General features: G+C 44.0%; 1 protein-coding gene across 5 annotated transcripts in view; it reads left to right on the forward strand.

Moving 5' to 3' along the window:
- SMYD3 (SET and MYND domain containing 3) overlaps nt 1-22,631 on the forward strand; it is an 876,287-nt gene that overhangs the window by 110,225 nt on the left and 743,431 nt on the right. For all 5 annotated transcript variants that reach the window (XM_033938605.1, XM_033938609.1, XM_033938607.1 and 2 more), the window contains exons 3-5: nt 5,200-5,307; nt 13,839-13,896; nt 20,425-20,561. In XM_033938605.1, the coding sequence (XP_033794496.1) occupies nt 5,200-5,307; nt 13,839-13,896; nt 20,425-20,561 (303 nt within the window). The remainder of the gene's footprint in view (nt 1-5,199; nt 5,308-13,838; nt 13,897-20,424; nt 20,562-22,631) is intronic.

A 22,631-nucleotide genomic window follows, 5' to 3' on the forward strand; every position in this document is an offset into this window, starting at 1 on the left:
TCAGAAAACTCTTAACTCTGTATTGTAACACCATTACAGAAGCTTATGTAAATGGCTCTGAATTGACTTTCCAATCGTTAGTAGCGGTATAGAAGCTAACAATAAACAATACTTTATAGAACTTTTTAAAGACTGAATACAATACCTTGGAGGATTTTTATAAGTGTTACAATCAACCTTTCAAAAGTCAGATACATCAGTGATTTATTTATGGTGTAAGAAACCATATATACAGAGTGATCCAACTTTATTTTGCTGATTTTAATAATTCTCTGTAATGTTGCAATTTTTACAAAATTCTGCATAGATTCTCTTGGGATGTATACTATATTGTGTAAGAAACCTACCATATTTGATTATTAGTTATTTTTATGCTATGTTTTATACATTGTTATTTTATGTTTATTTATTTATTTATTCAATTTTCTATACCGTTCTCCCAAGGGAGCTCAGAACATTTATTTATTTACATTAATTTATTCAGGTACTCAAGCATTTTTCCCTATCTGTCCTGGCAGGCTCACAATCTATCTAATGTACCTGGGGCAATGGGGGGATTAAGTGACTTGCCCAGGGTCACAAGGAGCAGCGTGGGTTTGAACCTACAACCTCAGGGTGCTGAGGCTGTAGCTTTAACCAGTATGAGATGGGCAGAATAGAAATACTAAATCAATAAATGGAGTAGTAGTCATGGTATAATGATGTAAATAAAATGGCCAAAATATTATTCCAAATACAGTAATTGTTTTATTTAAGTATTTATTTACTACTTATAGCCCAAGTGGTTTACTTTCAGGTACTCAAGCATTTTTCCTCATCTGTCCCAGTAGGCTCACACTCTATCTAGTGTATCTGGGGCAATGGGGGGAATTAAGTGATTTGCCCAAGGTCACAAGGAGCAGCTTAGGATTTGAATCCACAACCTCAGGGTTCTGAGACTGTAGCTCTAGCCACTGTGCCATACACTCCCCCACTAGTGCTGCCCGATTCAGGAAAAAAATTTCAATTCAGCCTATTGAATCGATTTTTCTATTCGATTCGATTTTCCTGCCCAAATGCGTGTTTTTTTCAAACATCCTGGTGTGTTTATTTTATAGCCTCTTCACCCCTTTGCCTTCTAACCACACTGGCACTGTGGTGTAAACAAAATAAACAAACAAAAAAGACTTTTCCTCTCTCTGTTAAATCCTAGCTTACGTTTGTAGTCTAACACCAGCTCTGGCAGGATACACGTTTCAAATCTGACATATTGTAATCACAAAACAGAAAATAAAATTATTTTTTCTACTTTTTGTTGTCTGGTCATTATTCAAATCTTGTTGGTCCCAGGCTCTGGTTGTCTTCTGATAACTTGCTTGCCAGTGTCTCCTTCTTTCTTCTTTCTCCGTGCTAACCATCCATCTTCTATCTCTGTTCTCCCCTTCCATTTCCCTTCCCTCCCCCGGAGGTCTGGCATCTTTCCTTATTTTCGTCTCCATCCACAGATCCACCTTTTCTCAACTACCCTTTAATCTAACATCTCTCCCTCCTTCCCCACCACCCCAGGGTCCACCGTCTCTCCCTTTCTTTTCCCAACTACCCTCCTATCCAGTATCTCTAGCCCCCCTCTACACCATCCCTTGTGTCCAACTTCTCTCCCTTTCTGTTCCTTCCCTCCCTAAATCCCATTGTCCACCATCTCTGTTTTTAGACCCATTATTTATTTCCCCCCCAAAGTCCGGCATATGCACATCTCTTTGAACCCCCCCTTTCCTCCCTTCCTCCGTGTACTTCTACACCAGGGCCCCCTGCCCTGAAGGTCTGTCCCCTCCCCCGAAGGCCTTCACCTCCCCCTGAAGGCCTGTGCCACCATCCCTGAAGGCCTGCCTCCCCCTTGAAGGCCTGCCTGTCCCCACCCCCACCCCAAAGGACTGTTTACCCCTCTCCCCCTGGAACGCTGATGCCAAAGCACTACAGTAAGGAAAGGCTAAAGGTTGTTATACCCACTATAATTTGAATATTGTACTATGAATGTAAAGAGCATAAGCTGTATTCTGAAACTGTAGCAGGAAAGCAGCCCTTAAAGCAGTTGCAGATAGTACCAGGCTACAGCAAAAAAACATTATTATTTTTTTGCCTATGTGTTTGTTTCTGTTAAAATAAAATAGAATAAAATGATCCTCCTCTGATCCTACCATTCCTCTCTTGACATATACCATATACATTTTTTCCCTTCCTTTAACAAACACAGCAAAAATAATACATCTCCTAAGAAGCAAACCTGATGGAAAAAAACAGTGAGCTGAAAGGCAGAGAAGCAGCCTCAGTTGGGAAAGTCACTTCATTGCCCCAGATACCATAGTTAGATCATGATCCCGCCGGGAGAAAGGGAAATTACTTTAGAGAGTTTACTATAGCTGCGGAAGAAAGGTGGAATATCAAATAAAAATAGGTACAATCAAGCTTCAAAAGTGGTATACTTATACCGCGGGGGACGAGCCCATGTTGACATCTTCGGCAGCATCATAGAACTCCGTGTCGCTGTCAGATGCCACTGGAGAGAGTCATGGGAGAACTGGCGTTATCACTCCCCCTCCCCTCCCTCTCCCGGGCAAAATCTGAGTGCAGATCAAGTTCCCTCCAGCTGACAGGCAGCTGCAGGCAAAAGAAGAGAGATCCGGTTGCTTCGGTCCAGCGAGCGACTCTCTCGGCAAAGGCTGGAATGGCTATCAAAGAGCGTCCGGGGCCCCGCCCTCAGCCTCCGAAGCAGCCGAGTCTTCATGGACTGTGGCTCTCAGTTCCTACCAGTCCCCTGGCCTCCTGCGTACCATTTACCTCATATGAGCAGCATGCAGAGAAGATCGCGGTACTAGAGATCTTTGCAAACTGCTTCGGAGGCCAGGGGTAAGCCAGACACCAGTGGGAAGCCGGACACCAGAACTTCACAACTGATCCTCCCCCCTTGCCCTCTAAAGCAGAAGTGGCAGTGGCCGGCCAGCAAGAGGCACTGAATCGGGAGGCCGTTTTTTAATTTATTTTTTATTTTTTTAATCGATTCGAATCGATTCACCCGAAGTGAATTGGTGAACCGATTTGAATTGTAAATCAGGCAGCACTGCCCCCCCCACTAATGTTTTTAGTTTTTGTGTTTTTTTTTAAAGTATCTTTATTGGTGCAATAGTACAGTCACAACAGAGCTTAACACTGGTGCAAGAACAATAATCCTTTGAGGGGAAATTATACAACCCCCATAGAGGAAAAGAAAAACAGAAATATAGACTCCCCACCCATTATGCTATACCAAAAAGAGGAAAATAATATACTGGTGGGTATAAATGGAACACTTGGGGCTATGCGCAGTGTCGTGATAAACTGGCTGCCCTATTTTACTTATATAGAAAACAGCTACTCCTATTCCCAAAACTATTCTCCTTCTGGCGCAACATTGTGAGCAAGGCAACAGAATCTGACAGCGCAACCAGGCCCAACACCATGGAGCATGACCTGCTTTTACTGGAACAATGGTCCAGTACTTGGCAACTAAACTTTAATAAAGAAAAAGAATCCCCAAAGAATGATATGACACAAAAGTGTTATAGTATCGGAGCAATGTGCTCAAATCACATAATTAGAAATATTATACGTTTATTAAATTTTTGATCATTCAACCAATTACACTTTTCAACGAAAGCACATTTGCCCTTGCACTCGAACTTCATGGTGTGGCTGTTGGATATGAACTCAAATTCGTTCCTGATGTTTTCCTTGTGATGTTTTCTCGCTGGACGGCCTGCAACCATCTTGCTTGCTTTACTCTTTGCGGACATTGTTCCAGGAAGACTTTGAACTCTTAAGCTAAGTGATTCATGAATTTTAGAATACAGTCATATTTATATATATCTCTGTATGATTTTTTGTGGCCCTTCCAGCGCTGTTTCTTATATACTGTTTGTTACATGTTATATGGTGTTTGGTTTGTTTGTAATGTTTGTGTGTTGATATGTGTATGTTGCTTTATGAAAGTACTATGATATTTTGCAATTTTTAAATTAATAAACATGTATAATATTTCTAATTATGTGATTTGAGTACATTGCTCCGATACTATAACACTTTTTTGTGTCATATTATTCTTTGGGGATTCTTTTTCTTTATTTTGAGGTTCATTCCTGAGTCTCCTTGGTTATTAGTTATAGCTCTCTGTTTTGTTTTTGTTTAACTAAACTTTAATGCCAAAAAATGTAAGGTAATGCACCTTGGGAGCAGAAATCCATGCAGAAAATACACCTTGAACGGTGAAAGCTTAACAAGAACTACTGCAGAAAGGGACTTGGGAGTTCTCATCTGGGAAGATATGAAAGCTGCCAATCAGGTGGAGAAAGCTTCAGCAAAGGCCAGACAAATGCTAGGTTGCATCAGAAGGAGCTTTATCAGCTGAAAGCCGGAAGTCATACTACCGTTATACAGAATCATGGTGAGACCTCACCTGAAGTACTGTGTCCAATTTTGGAGGCCACATTATCAAAAGGATGTGAAGAGAATGGAGTCGATACAGAGAATGGCCACTAGGATGGTCTCAGGATTGAAAGACATCCCATATGAAGAACGTCTGATCAGACTGCGCTTATATTCTCTCGAGGAGCGCAGAGAAAGGGGGGACATGATAGAAACATTCAAATACATCACGGGTCGCATTGAAGTGGAGGAGGAAATCTTTTTTCTAAAGGGTCCCACGGCGACAAGAGGGCATCCGCTAAAACTTAAGGGGGGAAGATTTCATGGTGACACCAGGAAATAGTTCTTCACCAAACGGGTGATTGATCGATGGAATGATCTTCCATGCCAGGTGGTTGAGGCCAGTAGCGTGCTCGACTTCAAGAGTCGATGGGACAAACAGGTGGGAGTGCTACAGAGTTATGCTTAAACGGTAGATACTACATGGAGGAAGGGTTCTGAGTAGGCAGACCTGTTGGGAGGGAGGGTTCTTGAGTGGGCAGACTTGTTGAGCCGTCGACCCTTTTCTGCCGTCATACTCTATGTTTCTAAAAGAAAAATAAAATCTCAGTATGCACACCCTACTCATCTACCTTTCACTCCCTCCCCCCTCCACTCATCCCTGCTTCTCATGTTGCTCAAAGAGATTACACCTAGAAAGATAGGGTAGGATCAGCCCCAGAATCCACTAATGTTCTATTGCTATTTTGTTTTTCTTTTAAATAGAAAGAAGCTTGGGGGGACCACAAGAGTGAATGCAAATGTCTTAAAAGCAGTCATCCAAGAGTTCCTACTGACTCGGTCCGACTCGTTGGCAAGATTGTTTTTAAACTAGTAAGTAAATAGAGTGCATAGAGATTAATATGTTATTAAATAAATGTTGTTAATAGTCTTTTGTAAAGATAGATGAATAAAATGAAACATTGGTTGGTGAGCTTCACCAGGCTAACTACTTGTACTTGGCTCCTTGAGGATCAATGTAAAATTTAATCAAGCTGAAAAAAGATAAATTGATAGCATTTCTCTCAAGTCAACCTATTTGATTTGAAACAGGAAGGCTGGTTTGTATCTGGACCTCAGGGACTGAGCATAATTTTATAACTGTATTAAAAAAGGTGCATACAAGTGAAAGAACCCCCCCCCCCACACACAGAAGAATCAGCATACATTTCTTATTTCCTGCTTTGCCTCTAAAGCACTTGTAATATACTCCTTGACCTCAGCCTTTTTTTTTGTAATTCTTTATTGATTTTCAATTCGAATACTAAGTGCAAAAATCGGACAAACAAGTAATATATTAAACAGCAGTTACATCTAATCAAATAATAATAAAAAATATATTTCTCCCCCCTCCCTCCCACCCTCCCTGGATGTGTAAAAATCAACTAGGAATTAAGGGCTTATACAATTAATCAGATTTAACAAATTCTGTTAATGGACCCCATGTTGATTTAAATATTTTATTATGTCCCAATATTTCCTAATTCATTTTTTTTCATATCTATAACATTGACACAAAGTTTCCCACCAAAAGGAAAAATTTAGCCTTTCCCAGTTTTTCTAATTCCTGGTGATCATTTGCATGGAAACCCTTGTCATAATTATAAGAAGTCTGCTTTTATACCTGTCTAATGGATTTTTAGCTGTCAGCAATGTCCCATATATGACCACATCGTAGGCCTTGGATGCAATGATTTTGACTTCTTTGGCAGTCTCTGTGTTCAGTATAGAGAATGACATGGGGAAAAAATTTGTCCCCGTGAGCTCGTTCCCGTCCCGTCACCGCGAGCTCAGTGCCCGCTAGAGAATGACACGGGGAGGAAAAAAAAATCTGTTCCCATCACTGCCCCCTCCTCAGACCACCATCACCTTCACCACCCCATCCCCGCCATCCCCTTCACCGCCTTGTCTCTGCCCTGCCGTCCCCTTCACCACCCTGTCCCCATCCCCGCAGCATCCATACAAACCTCAGTACTGTAATATTTAGCTTATTCCTTCCTTATAAATCAAAGTTCTGGCTGCTGAACTAGAGAAAGAGATGTTCAGCTGGCAGGGCTTTGTTTATAAATTTTTATCAACACAACTAATATACTACTTTATCCTAAAGCAAAAAAAAGAAAATAAATAAATAGAATTTTTTTTTCTACCTTTGTTGTCTGGTTTCTGCTTTCCTCATCTTCTCATTCAATTCCTTCCATCCACTGTCTGTCTTCTCTCTGCGCCTTCTATTTGCTCTGTTACTGTGCCTCTCCCTTCACCCCCCCACAATTGGTCTGGCACCCATCTTCTTCCCTCCGCTCCCCGATAGTCTGGCATCTCTGTCTTCTTCCCTTCCAGCGTCTTCTCCCCACTCTCTCTTCCCCATTCCCTTCAGCGTCTTCTCCCCACTCTCTGTTCCCCATTTCCCAGTGTCTTCTCCCCATTAGAGAGTTGCGCGGGGACAGAAATCCCACCCGTCCCCACCAAAATCCCACCCGTCCCCGCGAGGAATCCCTCCGTCCCACCCGTCCCCGTGAGGAATCCCCTCTGTCCCCACCCGTCCCCGCGAGGAATCCCTTCCGTCCCCGCCTGTCCCTATAAACTTCAGAAATAGTTATTTTATTTAATTATGCTACTGAATTAAAGGCTCTGGTAGAGACCCATTTACAAATAAGCAAAGAGACTTTATTAATTTGGAAATATTAATTGGGAAGAATACATACTTTGTAAATGGGTTTCTACCAGAACCTCTAATGTAAATATAAAATATAAATACACGGCTGAGGAGAACCCCCAAGCTGTCAGCTGAGGACTTCCTTTGCAGTTGGCCAGGGGTCTCTTTTGCCAAGCTTGGCAAGCAGCAGTTGCGTCCCTGAGTCACAGATGCTAGCACCTCAGTGGCTCATGGATGCTGCCAGTGACTGCTGCACTTGGTGGAGGGGAGTTCTGGCCATCTCTAGAGGAGGTCTTCTGCTGGCGGTGCTTGGGGATCCCCACCAGTCACAGCAAGGGTCAGCAAGTACCGTATTTTCACGCATATAACGCGCGCGTTATACGCGTTTTTACCTACCGCGCATACCCCTCGCGCGTTATATGCGTGAGCGCGGTATACAAAAGTTTTAAAACATAGTTCCCACCCCGCCCGACGCCCGATTCACCCCCCCAGCAGGACCGCTCGCACCCCCACCCCGAACGACCGCTCGCACGCGCTCCCACCCGCACCCGCATCCACGATCGGAGCAAGAGGGAGCCCAAGCCCTCTTGCCCGGCCGACTCCCCGACGTCCGATACATCCCCCCCCCCGGCAGGACCACTCGCACCCCCACCCCGAAGGACCGCCGACTTCCCGACAATATCGGGCCAGAAGGGAGCCCAAACCCTCCTGGCCAGACCGCTCGCACCCCCACCCCGAACGACCGCTCGCACGCGCTCCCACCCGCACCCGCAGCCACGATCGGAGCAAGAGGGAGCCCAAGCCCTCTTGCCCGGCCGACTCCCCGACGTCCGATACATCCCCCCCCCCGGCAGGACCACTCGCACCCCCACCCCGAAGGACCGCCGACTTCCCGACAATATCGGGCCAGAAGGGAGCCCAAACCCTCCTGGCCACGGCGACCCCCTAACCCCACCCCGCACTACATTACGGGCAGGAGGGATCCCAGGCCCTCCTGCCCTCGACGCAAACCCCCCTCCCCCCCAACGACCGCCCCCCCCAAGAACCTCCGACCGCCCCCCAGCCGACCCGCGATCCCCCTGGCGACCCCCACGACCCCCCCACCCCCCTTCCCCGTACCTTTGGTAGTTGGCCGGACAGACGGGAGCCAAACCCGCCTGTCCGGCAGGCAGCCAACGAAGGAATGAGGCCGGATTGGCCCATCCATCCTAAAGCTCCGCCCACTGGTGGGGCCTAAGGCGCGTGGGCCAATCAGAATAGGCCCTGGAGCCTTAGGTCCCACCTGGGGGCGCGGCCTGAGGCACATGGGCCCAACCCGACCATGTGCCTCAGGCCGCGCCCCCAGGTGGGACCTAAGGCTCCAGGGCCTATTCTGATTGGCCCACGCGCCTTAGGCCCCACCAGTAGGCGGAGCTTTAGGATGGATGGGCCAATCCGGCCTCATTCCTTGGTTGGCTGCCTGCCGGACAGGCGGGTTTGGCTCCTGTCTGTCCGGCCAACAACCAAAGGTACGGGGAAGGGGGGGGGGGGGGGTCGTGGGGGTCGCCAGGGGGGTCGCGGGTCGGCTGGGGGGGCGGTCGGAGGTTCTTGGGGGGGGCTGTCGTTGGGGGGGAGGGGGGTTTGCGTCGAGGGCAGGAGGGCCTGGGATCCCTCCTGCCCGTAATGTAGTGCGGGGTGGGGTTAGGGGGTCGCCGTGGCCAGGAGGGTTTGGGCTCCCTTCTGGCCCAACTACCAAAGGTACGGGGAAGGGGGGTGGGGGGGTCGTGGGGGTCGCCAGGGGGGTCGCGGGTCGGCTGGGGGGCGGTCGGAGGTTCTTGGGGGGGGGCGGTCGTTGGGGGGAGGGGGGTTTGCGTCGAGGGCAGGAGGGCCTGGGATCCCTCCTGCCCGTAATGTAGTGCGGGGTGGGGTTAGGGGGTCGCCGTGGCCAGGAGGATTTGGGCTCCCTCCTGGCCCGATATTGTTGGGGAGTCGGCGGTTCTTCGGGGGGGAGGGATGTATCGGACGTCGGGGGGGGGCATCAGGCTTTCAGGATGGGGACAGACCTTCAAGGGGGGACAGTGCACGGAAGTCAGGGGGGGTGAACGGAGAGTCGGGACAGCGCACGGAAAGTCAGGGCGGGCGAAAGGAGCGTCAGGCAGCATGCGCGGTATACCCGTGAGCGCGGTATACCAAAGTTTTTGTACATATTATCGTGATTTCTGCGCGCTATACCCGTGTGCGCGTTTTATACGGGTGCGCGTTATTTGCGTGAAAATACGGTACTTCAACACTGTAGAAATAAAACCAGAAATGCATTTCCTTTTCTTTTGAACACAATACAAATACATCTGCTATATACATTTCTCAAAGCTAACATATTTAATCAATAAATTCCATTTTTACCTTTGTTGTCTGGAGACTTTATTCTCCATAAAGTTGGTCCTGGTTTCTTTTTTCTACTTTCCCAACTTCTGTAAATTCTTCTGTTGCTGTCCATTGGTTCCTCCTACCATGGTCCAGCATTTATCCCTCCGTCATCCCCCGGACCATGTGCAGCATCTTTTGCCCCTTCCATCCAACCCAATGCCCAACATTTCTCCAGCACCATGCCACATCTCTCCCTCCATTCCCTTCATCACTATGTCCAACATTCCTCCCTCTTGCATCCCTTTCAATCTGTCATACTGTCCCCTTTCCACCACAACATTTCTCCCTCTCATCTGTACCTCACTCCCTCCCTATGACCAAAAATTCTTCTCTTTCTTCCATTCCCCGTGTACACCATCTCTCTTTCCCTCTCATTGACACACTCACGCCCAATTCTCCCTTTTACATTGTATTTTGTTTACCTTCTATCTATTACTTCAGTTCAGACCCATCAGCTGACTCATTTCCATTCTGCACTTGTATAGTCCTGCACTTTGATACACACACTAACAAAAAGAATTCTTAAATGCTGATTTCCCCTTAAAAAACTAGATAACAGTACACTATAATATGCATATGGTCAGAAGTCAATAAAACACACACAGAAAATACGGAACGGGCCATCTAAAGAAAGCTAACCTCCCCCCCCCCCAATGCTAAAAAGCAAAAATCCAGAGAAAGTGCAATAAACTTTGAAAGGACAAAGCCTAAAGGAAAGCCCCCCCAAAATGCATTTAAATGATCACTTAGCAGATATGTGTTTTGAATACACAACACAAAACAGCCCTGTTTCTCCCAACTGACTTCTCCCAACTGCATTTCTTCGCAGGGCAGCGGGCCCTGCCTTTTCTGACCCCTCCTGTCTCCCGAGTGCTGCAGTTCTTCAGGGCAGTGGGCCCTGCCTTTTCTGACCCCTCCTGTCTCCCGAGTGCTGCACTTCGCAGGGCAGCAGGCCCTGCCTTTTCTGTCCACCTCCGAGGCTCCTGCAAGACTTTACTGCTCCCGAGTGCTGCACTTCTTCACATGGCAGCGGGCCCTACTCGCTCCACGTGGCTGACCCGAAGCCTTACCTCCGACGTCAGCTCGGACGTCGGGGGAAGACTTCCGGGTCGGCTACGTGTGGTGTGCTGGGAGCAGAAGGGCAGGAAAATAAGACGAGCCATTTGGCTCGAGCTGCCTCCCAACCCCGCGGGATTCCGGAGACCATGAGGGGCATCCCCACGGGATCCCCGTGACCCTAGGGGGCATCCCCACGGGATCCCCATGACCCTAGGGGGCGTCGCCACGGGATCCCCGTGACCCAAAGGGGGAACCCATGGGATCCCCGCGGGTCCCGTGGGATTCCTGTCGTCCCCGTTCCTGTGCAGCTCTCTACTCCCCACTCTCTGTTCCCCATTTCCCAGCGTCTTCTCCCCACTCTCTGTTCCCCATTTCCCAGCGTCTTCTCCCCACTCTCTCTTCCCCATTTCCCAGAGTCTTCTCCCCACTCTCTCTTCCCCATTTCCCAGCGTCTTCTCCCTACTCTCTGTTCCCCATTTCCCAGCGTCTTCTCCCCACTCTCTCTTCCTCATTTCCCAGCGTCTTCTCCCCACTCTCTCTTCCCCATTCCCCAACGTCTTCTCCCCTCTCTTTCTTCCCCAGTTCCCTTCAGGCTGCTTCAGCGTCTTCACCATCCCCCCACCCCCAGCACCCTTCGTGCAGTCCAGCAGCTCCCTCCCGCCAGCCAGCCGTGCATATCCCTCCCTCTCTTCCCCTTACCTTCTCTTCGTGGCGAACTGGCGATTTCTATAAGACTATGCCTTGTATTGCAGCTGGAGCCTTGAAGTCGCGTTGCATTGGCTGCTAGAAAAGTCTCCTCCGATGCAACTGGAAATGGGAAGTTGTGTCAGAGGAGACTTTTCCAGCAGCCACATGTAATGTGACTTCAAGGCTCCGGCTGCAATATAAGGCAAAACCTTATAGAAATCACCAGTTTGCCATGAAGAGAAGATAAGGGGAAGGGAAGGAGGGTGATGCATGGCTGGATGGCTGGTGGGAGCGAGAGGGCTGCTGGACTGCACGCTCGTTCACCGAATGTGCTCAACCCTTTAACTGCGGAAATAAGACCATTCACCGCTCCACGGGGTTGTGAATGGCCTTGTCCCCGTACTTGCGGTGACCTTTTCTTCTTTGTTACCGTTTTAGCGGGTTACCCGCGGCTAACCATGGGTAACAACCACCGTGTCATTCTCTAGTCCCCGCCCCCACATATATTCCTACTACTATTAATTATTTCTATAGCGCTACCAGACGTGCGCAGCGCTGTACAGAATTACAAAGAGTAAGAAAACAGTCCCTGCTCGAAAGAGCTTACAATATAAACAGGCAAGACAGACAAACAGGATGTCATGGACACAGTTAAAGGGAACAGTTAATCAGCTGGCTGGGTTGGAGGGCAGAGGAGTAGGGTTAAGGGTTGAAAGCTATATCAAAAAGGTGAGTTTTCAGTCTGCTTTTAAACAAGGGAAGGGGCCTGATGGACAAACTTGGGTAATTTATTCCAGGCATAAGGGGCAGCTAGATGAAAGGAATAAAGTCTGGAATTGGCAGAGGAGGAGAAGGTTAATGTTAAGAGTGACTTATCTGAGGAACGGAGTTCTCTGGGAGGTGTATAAGGAGAGAGAAGTGAGGAGAAATATTGAGGGGCAGCAGACATAATGTTATTTCTGTTTGCACATGGTTACTCAATATAACTCTTCTTATCCCACTTTGCCCAGCATGGCTCTTTCATTAGTTGCCAGCACAGCATCTTCCACGGCTCCTTCTAAGCAGCTTCTGTTTTGACTCCTTTCTCTATTCTACCTATCATGCTCCTTTATACTCACAACCTAATGCTCAGTGCCTATCAGTTTCTCCTTTACAATCTGTCACTTGTAAGAACATAAAAATTGTCATACTTTCCTCAACTCCATGCCACTGTTCTCTCCACCAGTCTTCCAATATGTTTCCTATCCCTCTTCCCAACAGTCATCTTCCCTCTTCTGTACAGTAGCTACTGTTCCCTCTGTTTGCCTACCAAGCATCACTAAATTTTCTTTTACCATTCTCTCGTTTGCCTCATTCACCTTTTGTTTCCTTCCTGCTGACAGTTTTGAACTATTGTCATGATACTGGTAGAAATCAGCCAGCAGTACTACAAAAGCACAGTGTGGCTCAAACTCACACTGATGAGCTCAGAGACCCAGGCAGGCAGGAGAAGTCAAAAATAGAAATACAGATGTAAATGTTCTATTTTGTATGTTAATATGTAACTCACCCTGGATAAGGGCGGGTGAGAAATAAACAAACAAACAGATGGCGGTAGGGGACAGAAAAGTAAATAATATAGAATATATATGCATATATTGTATATACTTTTCATATTTTTCTCAAATCCATTGGTTTAAATTGATAAAAGACCTTTCCTTGACTGTCTTTTCATTTCATTTCAATTTTATTCTTACTCTTATTTCTTTTATTTTTATCTTTAATTTGTCACCATTGCTCACCACATTAATTTTGTGTTTGTATCTTGGTCATTTTTTGTGTATTCTTTTTGAGGACTCCTGAGGATGGCATTGTATGCCGAAACACGGACTATGTTGGGTCCTTTTCACATCAACCATTATCATTGATTTCATGGATAATTTGTTAGCTGCAGTCAAGCTTTTTTTGACAATAAAGCTTTTTATGGTTCACCTGGATACTGAGTTTTGCTTATCCCACTTCTTTTTGTTTTCATTTACTCATAACGTGGGTATTTTAGTTTTCTTTTTTTCCTGCTTGCACAAATAAAATGTCATCAGCATAGATTTTAAACTTGATTCCTGATTCTGCATCAATTTACATAATGGCTGCACAAAAAAATGGAGCAAAATACTAGAGAATGCCAAACCTTGTACCACATTTATATCAACCTGCATCCAAGCTGAGGTCTATCATTTAAATAATATCCTCTTCATCTGGCCACATGAAGAACTGAAACTATTGAATTGCATTTTTTTCCTATCAAACCCTAGGTATTTACAATTTCATTATTTTATATCGAGTTCAAATCAGAAAAACACCCCTTCATTTAGGCCCTCTTTTACTAAGATGTGGTAGAGGTTTTTACCACGGCCCAGGGCGCTGAATGCTCCGACGCTGCTCAGATGCTCATAGCATATAGTAAAAAAAGGGGGGAGGTAATATGGCATATAATTTTTACAATTTTGGGGGGAATTACTAATGTGAAATTAGCAAAAAAATGTTTATTATATATATTAATATATTTTATCTTTTCTCTCAGCTGAAACAATCATCGTGTCCGTCAGAAGAACTGTATTCTTTCTCTGATCTGGAGTCAAGTAAGTACAACTGCTAGTCTCACAATTTGACTGTGTCTTCTTGACTTTTTGCCTATTGTTTCATTTGTGCCGCCGTTCAGTGCCGTACCCCCCTCCCCAAAACAGTGAAGGAAGCGATAGGCAATAAGAAAAAATCATTCAAGAAATGGAAAAAGGACAAAACTGAGGGGAACTGGAAAGAGCACAAGAAGCATCAAAAAGAATGTCACCGTGAGGTTCGGAAAGCCAAAAGAGAGTATGAAGAGAGGCTAGCCAGGGAAGCAAGAAATTTCAAACCATTCTTCAGATATGTTAAAGGGAAGCAGTCGGCTAGAGAGGAAGTGGGACTGCTGGACGACGGAGACAGGAAGGGAGTGGTGAAGGAGGAGAAGGTAGTGGCAGAAAGGCTTAACATGTTCTTCTCGTCTGTATTTACAAACGAAAACACGTCCAATATACCGGAACCTGAGCAATTCTTCAACGGAAGTCAGGCAGAAAAATTAACATCCATAGAAGTGAGCCTTGAGGACGTTCGTAGGCAGATAGAAAAACTAAAAACTGACAAATCCCCGGGTCTGGATGGCATACATCCAAGGGTTCTGAAGGAATTAAAGGAGGAGATAGCGGAATTACTGCAGCAAATTTGCAACTTATCCCTGAAAACAGGCGAGATCCCGGAAGATTGGAAGATAGCCAACGTTATGCCCATCTTTAAAAAGGGATCAAGAGGTGACCCGGGAAACTACAGGCCGGTGAGCCTGACTTCGGTTCCGGGGAAAATGGCAGAAGCACTGATAAAAGAAAACATCGATCAACATTTTGAAAAACATGAACTTCTGATAACCAGCCAGCATGGATTCTGCAAGGGAAGATCGTGCCTAACAAACTTATTGCACTTCTTTGAAGGGATCAACAAACGGATGGACAAAGGAGACCCCATAGACATCATATATCTAGATTTCCAAAAAGCCTTTGACAAGGTGCCCCATGAACGTCTACTCCGGAAACTGAAGAACCATGGGGTGGAAGGAGACGTACATAGATGGATCAGAAACTGGTTGGAGGGTAGAAAACAAAGGGTAGGAGTGAAGGGTCACTACTCCGACTGGAGGAGGGTCATGAATGGTGTCCCGCAGGGCTCGGTGCTCGGGCCGCTGCTATTTAATATCTTCATAAATGATCTAGAAACAGGGACGAAGTGCGAGATAATAAAATTTGCGGAAGACACCAAACTATTTAATGGAGCTCGGACTACAGAGGACTGCGAAAAGTTGCAAAGGGACTTGAACAAATTAGAAGAATGGGCGGCGAAATGGCAGATGAAGTTCAACATTGAGAAATGTAAAGTATTACATGTGGGGAGCAGAAACTCGAGGTACAACTATACAATGTTATTGAATAAGAGTACCCAGGAAAGGGACTTGGGGGTAATGGTGGACATGACAATGAAGCCGTCAGCACAGTGTGCAGCGGCCGCTAAGAGAGTGAATAGAATGCTTGGTATAATCAAAAAGGGTATTACAGCCAGAACGAAAGAAGTTATCCTGCCGTTGTATCGGGCGATGGTGCGCCCGCATTTGGAGTACTGCGTCCAATATTGGTCCCCGTATCTTAAGAAGGATATGGCGTTAGTTGAGAGGGTTCAGAGGAGAGCAACACATCTGATAAAAGGTATGGAAAACCTGTCATATTCTGAGAGATTGGAGAAGATGGGTCTCTTTTCCCTGGAGAAGAGGAGACTTAGAGGAGATATGATAGAGACTTATAGGATCATGAAGGGCATAGAGAGAGTAAAGAGGGACAGATTCTTCAAACTTTCTAATAATAAAAGAACAAGAGGGCATTCGGAAAAGTTGATAGGAGACAGATTCAAAACAAATGCTAGGAAGTTCTTCTTTACCCAACGTGTGGTGGACACCTGGAATGCGCTTCCAGAGGACGTAATAGGGCAGAGTACGGTACTGGGGTTCAAGAAAGGATTGGACAAATTCCTACTGGAAATGGGGATAGAGGGGTATAGATAGAAGATTACTGCACAGGTCCTGGACCTGTTGGGCCGCCGCGTGAGCGGACTGCTGGGCACGATGGACCTCAAGTCTGACCCAGCGGAGGCATTTCTTATGTTCTTATGTCCCCCCCCCAAAATGGCGCATCGACGTTCTTCATATAGATACCTTAATTCTGAAAGTAATCGCGCTTTCAACATTTCAATAACTTTATTATCCATCTAAAACCTAGTATCACAGAGCAGTCTCTGGAGATGAAACAAAAGGATACTAACTGATCAAAGTTACTACACTGATCAGAAAAACTAAGATGTTTTAACTAAACTTGTTTTGTTAAATGTGATCCTTCTTTTTTTATCCTTCTTTTATGTACTTCTTTTTTTTAAAAATACCTTTCAATAAATGGTGATATTTAATCCCCGTGGATGTAAACTGTTCAAACGGTGGATCCAACATTGCTCTAACTGTAATAATTACTATTTTTTCTGTTGTCCTTACAAGACCAAATCAGAGAATGGTACAAACAGTTGGTTGGGCTGCTACAGAAGCTCACAGTGCAGGTACCTGTCTCGATGCATCAAGTACTAGCCTAATCCAACCAGTGCTGTCAGTTACCGTCTGGAGCCTGGTTTCAGATTCCACATCGTTTATGTTCAGCATCAAGAAGACCTATGTCTTCTAGGCCATTGGTTCCCAACCCTACCCTGGAGGACCACCAGGCCAATCGGGTTTTCAGGCTAGCCCTAATGAATATGCATGAGAGAAATTTGCATATAATGAAAGTGACAGGCATGCAAATCTACTTCATGCATATTCATTAGGGCTAGCCTGAAAACCCGATTGGCCTGGTGGTCCTCCAGGACAGGGTGGGAACCACTGTTCTAGGGAGCAAAGTTTCTCCTCATGTTCAGCCATTTGATAACTCAACACTGACACTGATGGTCATCACAGAGAACAGCTCAGAATACTTCATGATATATTCCTTGACATTTTCCTCAGTGTTGTCATTCATCTAAACCATTGCTTTGACGCCCACCACTATGTTCTCCAACTCTGAGGTACGGCATCGAACAATATGACTCTGGCCTATCTCTGTGCTCTTCTTCTGAACACCCAGAGCTATCTGCTGAGGAATCTTATGGCATCCCATCATACCCTTCTCCTCCTCCTTGATATCCTTGCAGAAGGTCACCACCGGAGAGTCTGTCTTTTACAAAATTTATAAGACAGGTGGGTCATACCTTACTAATTAAGATGGAGTCTAAATCTGAGTCTAGAGCAGAACTCATGGATGCTCTAGATTACAAAGAGTGGCCTAAGGGACTGCCTGAAGCTTCCATTTTATAATTTAATGAAGGAGGCCATGTTCATGAACTGGTGTAGCTATGTGAAAACTAGACATTCTATACAGAATCCAATCTTGTCTAGGGTTCGACAGACCACAGCTTCAACATCAATCCCTTCTTGTAGAGTCTGTGTTGATAAAAACTAACAGTTCCAGAACCAATGCCAGTAATCCACCTGGAAGAGAGGGTAGAACTCTGGACAAGTTTGGATGTAGAATCTTTCAGAGCTCCATGCTAACTAGCAGGATCCTAAGCTCTAATTTCTATGACTTTCTACTTCAAAAGCTGTCTGAATATGAGCAATATATCCATCAGACCATCTAGTCTCATTCCATTGCATTACTAATAATCTCTTTGAAACCAGAAAATGGCACGTGTGATATTTGATGGTTTCGATGTCACTTCACGGTCCTTACAGTTTTTATTGTCATGAGGAGGCAAGCATGGTTCTGAGTTTCTAACCTGTTTGCTAATGTCCAAAAATGATTGGCCAACATTCTTTGCCTAGGAGATGATTTGTTTGGGGACGAAATTGAGGAAGCAACTCAAAAAATTGATTTGTTTGGGGACAAAATTGAGGAAGCAACTCAAACAATTTTAAAAAACATGAAGGCTCTATGACTATCATCCTCAAAAGCTTCTAAACCTCAAACTACTAAGTGGTTTTACAATCCTAAATGCTCTTCCTACTATTCTACGTGAAGGTATAATTCCTCGTTCCACCTCCTCTTGAGCTCCACAACAGAAGCATTCCAGGCAGCAGAGACCTCAAAACTCACAAACTCAGTCTCAACAAAAATCTCAACTATCTTTTTGACTTCATCCTAGAGAGCCTGACTAGTATTCCACAACACATAGCTCAGACTCTCCCTATAGGAAGCCGTCTCACTCAATTTTACCAACAACGTCCTTTATAAACAGATCACTGGGTCCTTCAAGTAGTGAGACAGGGCTATGCCCTTCATTTTCAGAAAAAAAAACCTTCAGACCATCCTCCAAGAGAGTCATCTTTCAGTTCCCATCAGAAGACCCTCCTTCACCAAGAGCACTCAGCCCTCCTTCAGATCCATGCTGTTGAACAAGTACCTTGGCAGGGCAGGAGCTGAGGGTTCTATTCAAAATGCTGTATTTCCTCATACCTAAAAAGGCCAGAGGTCTCCATCCAATTCTAAACCTCCATGCTCTCAACAAGTATTTAGTGAAGGAGAAATTCCAAATAGTTACTCTGGGAACCTTATTACCACTGATAGAAAAGAACTGGCTCTGTTCTCTAGATCTCAAAGCAGCATATATTCACTATCCATTCTATCTGCTCACAGAAAATTCATCCACTTTCGAGTAGGAGCGTGTCACTTTTAGTACAAGGTGCTCCCATTTGGACTAGCTTCAGCACCCAGAGTATTTACGAAGAGTTTGATAGTAACAGCTGCAGTTCTTTACTTACACGATTTTCATGTGTTCCTGCACATAGACAACTAGTTAATCAAAGCTCTAACACCTCTACAAGCACAACAAATGATGAATACAACAATACGTCTCCTAGAACTTTGCAGTCAATTACGATAAGTCTCATCTCCAACCCACTCAAGCTCTGGAATTCATTGGAGCATTCTTATGTACCGTTTTGTGAGGTTTTGAAAACATACTTAGTTTCAAAATTGTTGAAACTTTGAGGCAAATTTAAATGTCTGTTTCACTTTTATAATGTAATGGGGGGAATGTGTGGTGCAGTGATTAGAGCTTTAGCCCCAGCACCCTGGGTTCGTGTGCTCCTTGTGACACTGGGCAAGTCACTTAATCCCCCAGTGTCCCAGGTACATTAGATAGTGTGAGCCCACCGTGACAGACAGGGTAAAATGCTTGAGTATCTGAATAATTTGTAATCCACATAGGATATGCAGAATATAATTAATTTAAATAAATAAATAACACTCAACGGTTGTTAGTTGACTTCTTAATTTGTAATCCACCCTGAATTCTTATGAAACTGGGTGGAATGTAAATCTTTGGAATAGAATAGAAATATAGAAACTTTTTTTAAACAAAAAAATTTATTTTTATTAAAGTTTCATTTTTCCACATCACAAAATCATTCAGTTTAAACAGAAACAAAAATAATAATTTTATACAATTTCAGTCCACTATTTATGGGGGAGAAAGTCAAAGAAACAATCGGATTCCATTATAATTACAACATTATTTAAAGTAAACCAATGAGCGCCTGAGTCAAACCTAATTTACTATCTATGAGCGTACTTCTTGTTCCTCAACTGGGGTGCTAGCAGTAACCACTACCTTACCTGAAATAAATCTAGCTAGCTGGGAGGATTCAAAAAAGGTATATCTAACTCCTTTGTAATTAACAAGACATTTACAAGGAAATCTGAGTACAAAAGTAGCACCCAGTTTTATAACCTGAGGCCGCAAAATTAGACATTGCTTCTTCTTCGTTTGGGTTATTCTAGCTACATCAGGATACATTCTTATCTTTTGATTCAGGAAAAGTTTATCTTTATGTTTAAAAAACATTTTTAGTAATCAGTCTCTATCTGAATCTAAGGCTAATTGTACAAATAGTGTAGACACATGTTCAGAATCTGCCTTTTCTAAAATATTTGTCAAGTCCAGTAAGTCAAATTCAGGATCTTGTTGGTCTTCAACAGATTTTTTCTTTCGAGAAGGCAGATAGTAAATTTTCAAAATAGGTGGAAAGGATGCTTGAGGTATCTTCAAAACTTCTACTAAATATCTTTTAAACAGTTCCAAAGCTGAAATCGTGGTTAACTTGGGGGAAAGTTAATTAACCAGAAATATAGAAACATGATGTTAGATTAAGGCCAGTTTGCCCATTCACAATGTTTGCACCCATGGCAGTAACAACTTTTTTGTTACACATTGGACATCACTGCTCTGCAGCTATAGTGACATGTTGTTCATACTTGTATTACCATCCCAGCTAATGTGCCTTTTTCATTGTTAACAGTGCTGCAATAACTGAGTTTTTATTTTACTATTTTACCTAGCTCTCATTTTATTCTGTTTTCTTATCTGTGCATTTTTGTTGTAAACTACTTAGATATACTATTGATTTTAGTGATATATCAAATAAAGTTGAAACGCAAATGCTGCTATTTATGCATGAATATGTATCTAAAATAATGGTCATTGTGACTTAAATTTTCATTCTTTTTCTGTAGATAAGAAAGTGCTAAGTGAGGAAATAAGAAGTGGCCTTGAGAACCTTGCAATGGTACTGCAGCTTTACTTGAAAGAAGAAATTAAAGATTTTTCACAGCTGCCACCTGGCTCGAATATTCTTGAATTTTTTGCCAAAGTAAGTGTCACACTTGGATTCATAACCACTTCCTTAATGTTGGTTGACCTGTTATGATGTTGTTCTGATATTCAGAAAGCTTCTGGAGAAATGCTGTTGTCCTGCTCTGAGGAGTATTAATGACAGATCTTATTCTATGTTGGCGCAGCTTGTTCAGAAAGCATCTCCTTTTAACATGATGTTTCAGTTTATCTTTGAGTTGCAGAATTATGGTTTTGGTAATTTTAAGATTGAGGTAGCAAGAGTTGTTAAATGTTCCATGTTTAAAAGTTACACTTCTAGTCTCTTCGTGCTAGATCCTTTTCTATTGCTAGTCCACTTGCTTGGAATGAACTCCCAGTAACCATATGGAGCGAAGTGTTTCATTTACGTTTTGGGAAAATCTTAAGGTGTGGGTATTTAATAAAACATTCGGGAATTAGAATGGGGAATGTTAAGGTAGTGAAGTTTGTTGTATAGAATGTGTTATCTGTAATCAGTTTAATAATATGGGAGTTAAGATGTATTTAGGTTTGAAAATGGGTAGGATCTACTGGTGGAGAGAGTTGTTTTATTTTAAGATATGTAATATAGAGGGGCATAATCGAAAGGAACGTCTAAGTCCATTTTCGTCTAAGTCGCAAGTCATCCAAAGTAAAAACACAGCTTAGGACACATTTTCGAAAAATACGTCAAAATTTTTTTTCGTTTCAAAAATTGTCTACGTATACGTCCTGCCGATCTGATCGTCCAAGTCGCTAAATCGTCCATCTTTATACCACATTTCCGTCCAACTTTTTGTCCAAGTTAAAAATGCCTAGAATAAGCCCTGTTGGACATGGGAGGGGTCTGCAAAGTGATGGACTGAACATCCAGACATGGCACCTAAATAGTGGGGTACCTTATAGGGCTCTGCTGTGAACTTCACAAAAAGGGTGCCATGTCTTCATCTTACCACAGCTCCCTTATAGGTCATGGTGAGCCCCCCAAATCACCTCCAGAATCCTCTAGACCCACTTATCTACCACCCCAATAGCCCTTATGGCTGCAGGAGCCACTTATATGCCAGTAAAAGAGGGTTTTGGGGGTATATAGGGAAGTACACATGTTTCAATATCAATACAGGGGCTTATGGACATGGGTCCTCCTCTCCATGAGTCCCTAACCCACCCCCAAGACGGCTTAAGACGCCTCTGTGCAGCACGACTAGGATTTCCTATGCCAGGCGATGATGTTCTGGAGGCACAATTTTCAAGTTGTGATTAATATTTTTATGTGGGTGGGGAGGGGGGTCAGTGATCACTGGGGTAGTGTGTGGGGGTCTGTAGTTTGTGTTTGCAGTGCTTATCTGGTGACTTTACGTGGGTTTTTGTGACTTAGACTACGTCCAAGTTCTGTCGATCCTGTGCTGTATAACTTTCGGTTATACATGCAGTACTACTAAGTCTAAGCCAGCCCATGTCCCGCCCAAATCCCGCCCTTGACACTCCTCCTGAAAAGCCCTGTTTAGCTCTGGTTGTTCAGCGGCACTGTGAAGGCCTAAGTCATTTTCAAATACGTCCAAAACCCGTTTCGATTATCGGCACTTGGACGTATTTGACTTAGGCCGGTTTTTGGACTTTTTTCTTTCGATTATGAGCCCCATATATTGTTTTTGTTTTATGCTATTTCCTTTTGTTATTTGACTAGAAATTATGTAATGGGTGAAAATATTGTTTGTTGTTAAAAAAAAAAATAAAAAAAAATACTATACTGTCTTTCCAAAGGTCAAAGCTATGTACAGGCTAATATCAATAGACAAAAAAGGAACTCACCAAATTAAAATTCAAAAGGATAGAAATCATTCATACTTAGAATCACACAAATAAATATTACTCAAAACAAATAAGAATACATATAATAATTCAACATATTAATTAGAGACATAAAATGTAAAACAATCCCCAACAAATAGCTCTGTTGGGTGAACTGTACACTTTCTTAAAAAAATGTGTTTTCATTGCCTCTTTAAAAGCTGAAAATGATATCAACCCCCTAACTGAATAAGGTAGAACATTCCACAGTCTGGGACATAGAAAAAAAAAATGCTGA

The sequence above is a fragment of the Geotrypetes seraphini genome, chromosome 3 (assembly GCF_902459505.1).
Source record: "Geotrypetes seraphini chromosome 3, aGeoSer1.1, whole genome shotgun sequence".
Classification (NCBI taxonomy): Eukaryota; Metazoa; Chordata; class Amphibia; order Gymnophiona; family Dermophiidae; genus Geotrypetes; species Geotrypetes seraphini.